Here is an 11,237-nt window from a genome sequence, read left to right as displayed (position 1 = left end):
AAAGAAAATTCTCCTTTTACTTTATCTAAATTTCAATAGATACCGTTGGTAGAAATTAAAGGTTGGAGATCGAGATAAGTCTGTTCCCTTCTGTGGAATTCTTAACCACTTGAGACACATTTAAATTGAAGTGTGCATTCCAAGCCACAAAGTGGAGATGCATTTTTTCCCCAGCTTGTGCCTGTTTTATTCAGCTGACTGACTTAATTGATTCTCATCCTTCCTACCTTGACTAAAGAAAAGACTTTGTCTAAGTTTGTTTCTACATGAACACCACTTTTGGACTTTTTGCCAAAAGCTGGCAGAAAGACTACACTAATTTTGGAATGTGACAATTAAGAAATGTTTATGAGTTTAGAAATACCGGGTATTGAATTTCAGATCGAAAAGTTCATGTATTTTGTTTCTGCAATTGTTTCAAAGACAGTTGGGAATTATTTCTTCTTTATTTCCTTTCCCTTTCTTTTCTTTTGCACTTCCCCTTCCCCTATTTTTTCTATTTTAATAATTGTTTATTTTCTGTAGAATAAAGAAATGGTAGAAATAATACATAGGAAAGGAAGGAAGGAAGGGAGGAAGGGAGGAAGGGAGAGAAAGAAAGAAAGAAAGAAAGAAAGAAAGAAAGAAAGAAAGAAAGAAAGAAAGAAAGAAAGAAAGGGAGGAAGGAAGGAAGGAAGGAAGGAAGGAAGGAAGGAAGGAAGGAAGGAAGGAAGAGAAAGAAAGAAAGAAAGAAAGAAAGAAAGAAAGAAAGAAAGAAAGAAAGAAAGAAAGAAAGAAAGATCATTAGCTTGCAAATTTCCAGGGCTTTCTTATTTTTATTACTCTGGAATCTAATTGCTTCACCCTGAAAACCTTTTCCAAAGACAACAGAGTAAAGCAAGAACAATTTTCTGAAGCTGAAAGTTCCACGAGGGATTGTACTCTGTTCTTTCCCCTTGATTGACATCAGGTTTTGTCTTTTGATGGGAGCAAAAAGAAAATGGTTAAAGGTATAGGTCACCATCGTGTGGCCAAAAATAGGAAGTGCAAAGAGGAAAACCAAGGAAGTCCAGTTGCCCTTTGAAAAAGCACCTTTGGGATAACCATGGCCTGGATGGAGGAGAATCTCCATAGACAATGGGATCCTTGGTGCCCTCTGAGCTTGATGGCTTTCTTGCAGACGTTTCATTACCAAACTGGGTAACGTCATCACAGGAGGACACCAAGAATTTAGGCGAGTTTGGTCAAGTAATTTCCTGCCAAGTTTCACATCTAAGGTTAAGCAACTACCCCACGTGTTATGAAGAGTTTACTCACAAAATAATGGTGTTTGTGTGTGTATGGGTGATTGGTTGGTTGGAAACGGGCTGATGGGAGAGTCTGGTGTGTGTGTGTGTGGTGTGTCTGTGTGTGAAGACCCAGAGTGTACAAAATGTTGGATGTATGTAATGGGACGGGACAGTGCAGGCTTCTAAAAAGTTTAAAAAGGGAATGGGATGTACCAAACATTTGGTAATTCCTGCGTTTAATCTACTGAAATTACTTTTTTCACACAAGGGGCTTACGCCACTTTCACAAAGGACCCCTCCAGCACACATCACTGGGCACCTCCACATAACAGTCTGGCTAACAATATGAAAGTGGGTAGCTATTTATTATTAATAAGAAGAATAAAATGAAGAGTTATTGTTTTCTTCTGCAATATCTCATCTGACAGCGTCTGTCATAGGAAGTATCCTACGCTTACTTGCTAACCTAATTTTCCGGGTCAAAAACGGAATTGAATCCAGGATTTATTCATCTTGGATTCATGTCAGGAACTTCAGATACAAACACCATGCTGTAGTCTAGCTTAATATGCTGTTTTGAATTAATGAAGAGACACACCACATGTGCATTGTGTAACTCTTGGTCAAAACTTCCTGTTATTGCAGACATGTTACCAGAAATATTCACACGCTTATATTCTCAGGGTCATGACATGAGGAGAAATACTCAGAAGCCATTACTCCTCCACTTTCCCCCCACAAAAAAGTGGGGGGGGCAGAGGCATTCCTTGAGCTTTGGAAAAGGAGATAGTGTTAGGAAGAGACTCAACCTGACTCAATGAGGTCTACGTGGGAAGGAGCAACAGAACAATCAGATTTCTAGGAACCTGTTAATACAACCGATCTTAAGCTTTCGTCTAGTCTGGAGGCTAAAGCATATGAAGAACGGTTACAGGAAAAGGGTATTCTAGGTTTAAGAAGGACTAGGGGTGACTTGCTAGTAATGTTTCAATATCTTAGGGGCTGCCACAAAGAAAAAAGGGTCAATCTTTTCTCCAAAGCCCCTGAAGGCAGAACTAGAAGCAAGGGATGGAAACTCATCAAGGAGAGAAGCAACCTAGGAGAAATCTCCTGACACAGAACAATTAATCAATGGAACAGCTTGCCTTCAGAAGTTATGGGAGTTTTTAAGAAGAGAGTGGACAGCTGTTTGTCTAAAATGGCATCGGGTCTCCTGTTGAACAGGGGGTTGGACTAGAAGACCTCCAAAGTCCCTTTCAACTCTGTTATTCTATTAAGTTTTCTTGTGGAGTCAGTTTCCTGGTCTGGTCAACCTCAAAGGGTTAATACGACTGGATGGAAATTTCTAGATAGTGTTGTGATTCAGGGTCAGCCTGTGGGTTCGGCAGTTGGGTCGGACGACTCAGAGGAGGAGGCGGGTGTTGAAGACCTTGCTGATGATAGCCCTCAGGCAGGCCCCTCCCACTTGGTCACCATGGAGACCCAGCTGTGTGAGCCTGACAGTGTGGATGAAGATGACCCACAGCTGGCCCTGTTCAAGGACGCCCAACGCAGGAGGCAGTCAAGTAGGAGTAAACAGAGGAAGGCAATGGGGCTTCTCTGAAGGAGGGAGAGAGAAGCCACGCCCTGAACTCTTTATAAAGGACTTGTGTGGGGAGGGCTGGTTTGCTGAAAGCAACCGCTCAGATAGTGTTTCAAAGCTCCGGTATCTTGGTTCGTGTCTTGTTTGTTTTTGTAATAAATTTGGCAGACATATTCCAGCCTCTTGCCGTCTGTAAAGGGGTTGCCTTTTCTGCAAGGCCGGTAGCAGGCTGGTACAGAACAGATAGTCTTAAACAAAGGTTTGTGAGACTCTCCAGAATAGACGTTGATCTGAAGAAATGTGAACCAAATAAGATTCTGAATAAAACCTGTTGAGACTCCTTAGATTTAGGCGGAGCCATCTTTCATATTTTTTTGTGTTGCTGGTAATTTTTTTCTGAGTAGCAGTCCTGTGGAAGTATCACATTGAACTGAACATGTTCAAATTTATCCAGCTGCCTTCATATCTTAAATCTGTCTGAACTGAAGGAGTTTGAAGCATCCGTTCAAATTGATTTAGACATCCAAATCCAGTTTTCCAAAACAGTTCCAAAGTTCAGAGAGGACCTGATTCATTTGCCCCAAACCCTTCAATGCCAAAGCTTATTTGAAAATAAAAAGAGTTCTATCTATGTGTTACTGTTGCGTTGTCTCTGTCTGACTTCCTGAGTCAACTTTTGCTACCAGCAGAAACTCCCATTGTTTGGATAGGCCTTCCCAGCTCAGATTGTTGTGTCTTGCAGTTGCAAAAATGACTGCAACCAGGTGTCCAATCAGGTTTAATATCTTCTTAACCACCACAACACCGTTTGACGGAATACTTGCCTATAAGCCTTATTTTTGTGGTTAGCAAAATGCAAAGTTTTCTTCTTTTTAACTTCCTGTGAAGAGATCCTCGTTCACTCCGTTGCCATAACAAGAGCCAATCAACGGTCTTTCTTTTCCTCTCTTGAGTCACTCTCCAAAAGAGAACCAAGCAAGAATTTGCTATCCAAAAGTTGCCCTTTTTTTCCTGCGCACCTCGCTTTTGCTGATGCTCCAAATGAGGTAAGGCTTTCAGAATTTGAAGTGTGGGATACCAGATGAAGTAGATTTTATTTATTTTATTTATTTTATTCCCCCCCTCTGCAGTTGTGGAAGAATGTTCCTCTTCAGTTAGCAAAAAAAAAAAAAGTAAAGATCTTGTTTTCCTACGATCTGTGCCAGATGACCGCACTTGTGAAAGTTAGGAGGAGCAAATATACCAATTTATGCCTCTCCTGAAAATTTGGGGAGACTGTCGCCAGATAAACACAATGAGTGAAATTGCTGTTTGACTGAGGCACAAAAGAATAAAAATAGGAAAGAGAGAACTTAGTTTCTGGGGTCTGGTGGAACAGGGGAGGTTTATTTTTTTTAATGGGAAAGGCCTGCTTCTGAAGTCCCACTACATGACAACATTTAATAGCTGGCTGGGGAATTCTGGGAGTTGAAGTCCACACATCTTCGAACTGACAGAGTTGAGAAACACCGATGTAGGGCTTTAAAGGTGATAACAGGCACCTTGAATGGCACCCAGAAATAAATTAGGAGCCGATGCAGCTCAAGCAGCAACGGTGTAATATGGACAAACCATGAGCGATTGCATTCTGAAGCAGTTGTAACTTCTAGCCCCACATGGTGTACGTTGCAATAATCCCACTAGGAAATGAGCAAGGACTGACTCTGAGTAGGGCCTGGCAGTCCAGGAATGGGTGCCATAGGCACACAAGACACACCTGGGCAAAGATACGGCCATCACCCATAGCTGTCCCAGCTAATTGAGCAGAACCAGTAAATCTAGAAGTCCAGGGTTTGGGGTTTTTTTTGTTTTTGTTTTTTTTGGAATAGCTGTTCACCAGGATCATGCTTTGCATTTCAATTGCATAAGTTAGGAAAACCTATTTATCAGACCACTGAAGGAAGGCGTATAATATGCGGTACAAAATTGGTTTTGTCCAAAAGCTGCAGGCAGACCTTGCTGCATTCCAATTCAGATATCTGCAAAGGTTACATGCACCTTTGGCTAAACTGAATTCTTTGAAAACATGAATTTTATAGATTTAAAGATTGTTATAGCCATGGTGAGCCTCTCAATAAAGATCAGATACAGCAACAAATTGGTTATACACTACCATCACCTTTTCAGTATCAAATCAAATCTCCTCTGGGATAGTTTAGCTGAATAGCGTTAAGATCATATCAAAAAATATAAAACAAAACACAAGATCTAATTCCAGAATAAAATAGATAAAATAATTCTGGCCACTAGAAATATTAGAACTTCAGCAATACAGCCTTATCAAATTCTTACAAATTGTATACAAATAACTTCGTTATTCAGAACAACCAAAAGGAATTTCAAAAGTGTATAGGTTATTACTGTAATTTAAATTAAAAGAGCCATCTGGACCTTAGGATATTGATTTTGTCAAATTGTCAACACTTATGGAAACCAGTTTCACTTCACTTTCAATACAAGAAGTGCAGTGGAAAATTAAACATTGTTGGTATTTGACTCCTGTTAGGCTGGCTCATACATATTAAAATTATTCTTCCAAATGCTATGGAGGTTGTCCAAAAAAAATAAAGGTTTGTTTTGGGGATTTTTTTTCTCTTCATTTGTGGTGGTCACCTTATAAAGTTATACCCCTTTGGTGAAAATGTTTTGAAGAGTTAAGTACCATCACAAAACAAAAAAAACCTGAATACTTTCCAAAGTTAAGCTTATTACACTTATCTACCGGACAAAACCATGAAGTTAAAAATAAAGAGTTGATTTATCTATTTAATTTTAGCAACCGAAACAATGATCGTGCAACATTGAGAACTCTAGGTAATATAACAATTGAGTTGCAATTAGCAAGACCTTTTCGATTGCCACATTAGAAAAAAACATCACAGATTTGAGTGAAGGAAATAAAATGTCAGAAGCAGGAACCACAATTTTATTAAGCTTGGTTGGATCTTATGGTTTACCTCAAATTTTGGTTCAGTCATGTCTGATTTTCAGAAACTGCTTGGAAAATTCCCTTAATAAGGTTTTTTCAGAAGATGTTGACCATTACATCCTTCTTGCAGCTCAGAGAGAGTGAATGGCTTTGGGCCTAAGACAGACGAGAATTCACCTTCTCTCACTTTCTAGACAGATGCCTTAACCACTACACCAAACTGGGTTTTTAACTTAATAGCAATAGATTATAATGTGGTATACTTTTTAAATATTATAAATTTTGAAATGGAGTACCCCTCTCTTTATTCAAGTTGTAGTAGACCTTCTTTATATTTCTATTTTTTTTAGATGTATCTTGGATTCATGTTAATGTAGTTACCTGATATTGTTTGAAATAAAAACCAAAAAAAAGTTACATGCACCCATAGTTTCATTGCTCTACTGCCCCTCCCTTTAAGGCATGAGCTGGCCTAAAGAGAGTTTTTGAAATTAAGTTTGCAACTTCAGTTTCTTGTTTGTTCCTGTTGTGAAAGCCAAGCATCCCTTGGGTGCAGGTCCTGCCTGTAAGTTACATCTTATGAAAAATCTCTGTGGGTTGATTTGTGAGGGAGAGCCATCCCTGTCGGCATGCTGTTCAAGGAGGCATAGCCACAGATTAACACAAAACCAACAATCAAGCAGCAAATAATACCCCAATTAAGGAACTGCCAACTCAGACAAATAAGCTAACAGTAAATAACAGCCTAATCAAGGAGCTGCCAGTAACACTTCCACCAACACTGGCAGAGCAAGCCACTTACATATAAACAGAAAGCAAACCCCGCTCCCTTCTAGCACTGATGATGTTACCTAATTGGGTAATGAAACATCTCAAGAAAACAACCAAGCTAAGAGAGCACCAACGACCCCACAGTCCTCCTCCTTCTCCTCTCTGTAAACCCCACGCCCTTCCACCATTGATGCTGTTACTTAGTTGGGTAATGAAATGTATGCAAGAAAATAATCAAGCTCTGAGAGCACCAAGGGCCCCAGAATTCAATCCTGAACTACAAATATTCTCTTCTGTCGATAGCCCCATTTCTTACTAATTTACTGCTGACTGGGCCTCTGTACAGTAGAAACTCTTAAGTGGATGATAAAGCTTGCACTTAGCCAGCTATTGGTAAAACCAGCTTAGAAAGAAACTCAGGCAGAATACATTTGTGGTCAATGACAATCTTGAGTTATATTCATCATAATTTAATCCTCCAGGGATAGAGAAATCACAGAAGCCCTTTCGCCAACATGCAGTAAGAACCGTTTCCCACAGAGTTGTCGTTATGTAAAACAGAAGCTGGAAATTTGATTTTTATTGACTTCCTGCCTGAGTGATGGACTTGAAGCTGCTGTCTTAATAAGAACTAATTGGCAAAGATGCTAAACAGGAAACTTTTGAACAGTATGCAAGAACAGTTTAGTAAATAGGAAATGCATGAACAAACAGGTTGGTGGAAGGCAACTTGCAACAATGTACAGGCTGGGCAAAATGACTCCACCATTCTCAAGCCGCAGAAGCATTTCTTTTTTATTTTTATTAAAAGTTATTAAAATTACCAAAGTTCGATCCTTATGGGCTTGAGGTTGACTCAGCCTTCCATCCTTTTGAGGTCAGTAATTGAGGAGCCAGATGGTTGGGGCCAACATGCTAACATTGTAAACTGCTGTAAAGCACTATAGGACAGTATATAAATCTATGGGACAGTATATAAATCTAGAGGGACGTGGTGGCTCAGTGGGTTAGGACGCTGAGCTTGTCGATCAGAAGGTCGGCAGTTTGGCGGGTCAAATCCCGAGTGCCGCGTAACAGAGTGAGCGCCTGTTACTCGTCCCAGCTTCTGCCAACCTAGCAGTTCGAAAGCATGTAAAAATGCAAGTAGAAAAATAGGGACCACTATGGTGGGAAGGTAACAGCATTCTGTGCGCCTTTGGTGTCTAGTCATGCCGGCCACAGGACCACAGAGACGTCCTCGGACAAGCGCTGGCTCTTCAGCTTTGAAACGGAGATGAGCACCGGCCCCTAGAGTCGGAAATGACTAGCATACATGTGTGGGGGAACCTTTACCTTTACCTTATATAAACCTATGTGCTATTGCCTATAGCTTTATTAACGTGCCATCTTTTCCCTACAGGGTCCAGACTCACTCCAATGGTGGGACTTTTCCAAGTCGCCCTACCTTCAATGGAACTGAGATGCTGGGAAACCCAGAGATGAATTGCTCTGAGCCCGGAAGACATTTCCAACACACATTTTATACTGCCACGTACTCCATCATTTTCATCCCAGGCCTCCTAACCAACAGCATTGCTCTGTGGATGCTCTGCTTCTTTATCCAAAAGCAAAACAAAGCCATCATCTTCCTGCTGAATCTGGCCACTGCGGACTTTATTCATGTCCTCTCCTTACCTCTGCGGATTTATTATTACATCAACTACAGGTGGCCCTTTGGACTCTTCCTTTGCCAGCTTTGCTTCTACTTGAAGTACCTGAACATGTATGCCAGCATTTGTTTCCTCACCTGTATCAGCATGCAAAGGTATCTGTTCCTACTCCATCCCTTTAAGGCCAAAAACTGGAAGAAGGGCTACGATGTGGCCATCTCGGCTGCCATCTGGTTGGTGGTTGGCATAACTTGTCTGACCTTCCCATTGCTGAGAAACAGCCAGAGCTCCGAAGCTTGCTTCTCCGATCTCAACATTGAAAAATTCCAGAACAAGGCGGCTTTGATCGGGATGCTAATGGTTGCCGAGCTGATTGGGTTCTTGTTCCCTCTTACAATCATTGTCTATTGCACTTCCAGGATCAAAGCTTCCCTTCAGGAAAACCAAATGCCTTTACAAAATGCCGGTGAAAAACGGAAGGCTTTACGGATGGTGTCCATGTGTGCCCTTGTGTTTTTTGTGTGCTTCGCCCCCTACCACGTCATGTTTTTCTTCTTCATGTTGGTAAAAGAAGATGTGGTGAGGGACTGTGCTGTAAAGCAAAGTATCTTGTATCTGCACCCTTTTTTCTTAAGCCTGGCAAGCTTCAACTGCTGCTTGGATCCGTTCCTGTATTTTTTTGTGACATCGGAATTCCATGATCGGATGCCAACCTACAGGAGCTTGTCCTTCAGAAGTCGTTTGATAAGCAAGGAAAGTGCTTCTTCTGTGAAGGACTAAATTAGCCATGCTAAAGTTTTGGTTCGTTGATTGAGCAATAGTTGGTTGGGTTCATCCAACATGATAGATCAGTGGTTGCTAATCTGTTTTATGGAAACCATTTTAGGGGAAATTGCATGAGTCAAAGCAGCTGTAGATGACACATTGCTGGCTCTAAGTTAATGTTGTGGTCTTCAAAAGCTTTCAGTGACAATCTCGAAGTCTGCATTGAAGAGAAACATTGGGATCTGCAGCACCGTGTTCTACAGATCACAAAGATGGGATTCACATAGCTATCACATGATCTGTTTTAATTTTTTTCTACAACCTCAGCCTGACACTCATCATTTCCAATCAAGAGTCTTAAACTGGGTGGGGATGAGCAAATGCTAAGCTACGCAAACCAAAAACAGCTCTACAGAGACATGGATTTCTTTTTCCCAGATCTAACTAAGGAGGGCAATTGCTGAACCCACTTTATTTTGCTTTGATAGTTTTGGAAGTACTAATGCTTTTTGCTGATCCCACTAATGGATCTAAAGATTGAATCATGAAAAGCGAACCAAATTTTGCTAATCTGAGACATTCCATTGCTCATCTAAGCAACTTCATCAGTCAGAGCAAAATTCTCTGTCTAACCAATTTTGCTCTGACTGATGAAGTTGCTTGAACAACAAAATGTCTCAGATTTACAAAGTTTGATCAGTTACCATGATTTCAATCTTTAGACACCCTTGGCCTGGATAATTGATTCTTCACTGACATATTGACCCCACTGATGGGATTAATGGGAAAGTAATGGGAAATTACTTAGGGAATGTAATTCCTGACTGACTTCAAGCTAGAATCAAAGGTATAACTTGCATATATATATCCACATATATGTGCATATATATACCCACATATACATATACATACATACATATATACATATACATATATACATATATAGGTAAAGGTAAAGCTTCCCCCGCACATGCGTGCTAGTCGTTTCCAACTCTAGGGGCCGGTGCTCATCTCCGTTTCAAAGCCGAAGAGCCAGCGTTTATCCGAGGACGTCTCCGTGGTCATGTGGCCGGCATAACTAGATGCCAAAGGCGCACGGAACGCTGTTACCTTCCCACTGTAGTGGTCCCTATTTTTCTACTTGCATTTTTACGTGCTTTCGAACTGCTAGGTTGGCAGAATCTGGGATGAGTAACAGGCGCTCACTCTGCTACGTGGCACTCGGGATTCGACCCACCAAACTGCCGACCTTCTGATCGACAAGCTCAACCACAGCCTTCTGCTCGGGACATTACATCACAGAATTCAGGAGATTACAATGCTAAAACCCAGGATAACACAGCAAACCACCCAGGATATTTCAACACAGAACTCAGGAAATCACTACAATAGAGCTCAGGATGTCATCACACAGCCCATTACCCAGGTCGTTACAACACAAAGGACTAACGAGCACACAGCCAGCACCTCAGCCACACAGGATGTTACAAATCAGCCAACTAATCCCCTAACAATAACCCCATCAACCAATCATGATGTAACATCACAGCCAACCAATCCACTTACAGCAACAAAGCCAGCACCCCACACATCCCCACCAGTATTTATAGGGAGACGGCAGCTCCAATCACACGCTTCGCTCGAACAAGCACGAAACCGAAGACACCAGCCTGAAGATGATGAGTGGGACCTCATTGAAACGTCGCCAAGACACCCTTAATCCTACATGGGAAAAGACCCGAATACACCAAGACCTACATACCTATACCCGTGAAAATCTACGAAAACAAATATATATATATATTTACCAGATTAATTTCTGGTAAAAATTAACAGAATTTTGTTTTAGTCCAATTCAAAAGTATAACTTCATTGGGGAATTGACTGAACACATCTTTATAAATATGTACATATTCTGCAAGTAAACAAAGCAATCACTCTGAAAATAGTAAAATAAATAAAAGAACTGGTTTGAAAGAGAAAGAAAACAAGAGTACTCTTTGTCAGTTATGTTCACTGCTTTTCAAGGAAGAGCACAGTCCACGCTGCAACAACTCGTCCCCATTTTAGAATAGAATAGAGCTGGAAGGGACCTCGGAGGTCTTCTAGTCCAGCCCCCCCCCCCCCGCTTAAGCAGGAGAACCTATATCATCTCAGACAAGTGACTGTCTAGTCTCTTCTTAAAAAATCTCCAGTGATGGAGCGCCCACGATTTTAATCATGTGATCTGGGTA

General features: G+C 41.1%; 1 protein-coding gene across 1 annotated transcript; it reads left to right on the top strand.

Annotated features, from left to right (window-relative positions):
• Nucleotides 1–3,772: 3,772 nt before the first annotated feature.
• LOC308673169 (putative P2Y purinoceptor 10) lies at nucleotides 3,773–10,982 on the top strand. The gene is made up of 2 exons (XM_081336654.1): nucleotides 3,773–3,896; nucleotides 7,989–10,982. The coding sequence occupies exons 1-2, from the start codon at nucleotides 3,883–3,885 to the stop codon at nucleotides 9,016–9,018; spliced, it is 1,044 nt and encodes a 347-aa protein (XP_081192780.1). The 5' UTR covers nucleotides 3,773–3,882; the 3' UTR covers nucleotides 9,019–10,982.
• The last annotated feature ends 255 nt before the right edge of the window (nucleotides 10,983–11,237 follow it).

The sequence above is a fragment of the Vipera berus genome (assembly GCF_964194415.1).
Source record: "Vipera berus genome assembly, chromosome: 11".
NCBI classification, from domain to species: domain Eukaryota; kingdom Metazoa; phylum Chordata; class Lepidosauria; order Squamata; family Viperidae; genus Vipera; species Vipera berus.
The sequence above is the reverse complement of the archived record's forward strand: the minus strand, read 5'-3'. Positions and strand labels throughout refer to the sequence as shown.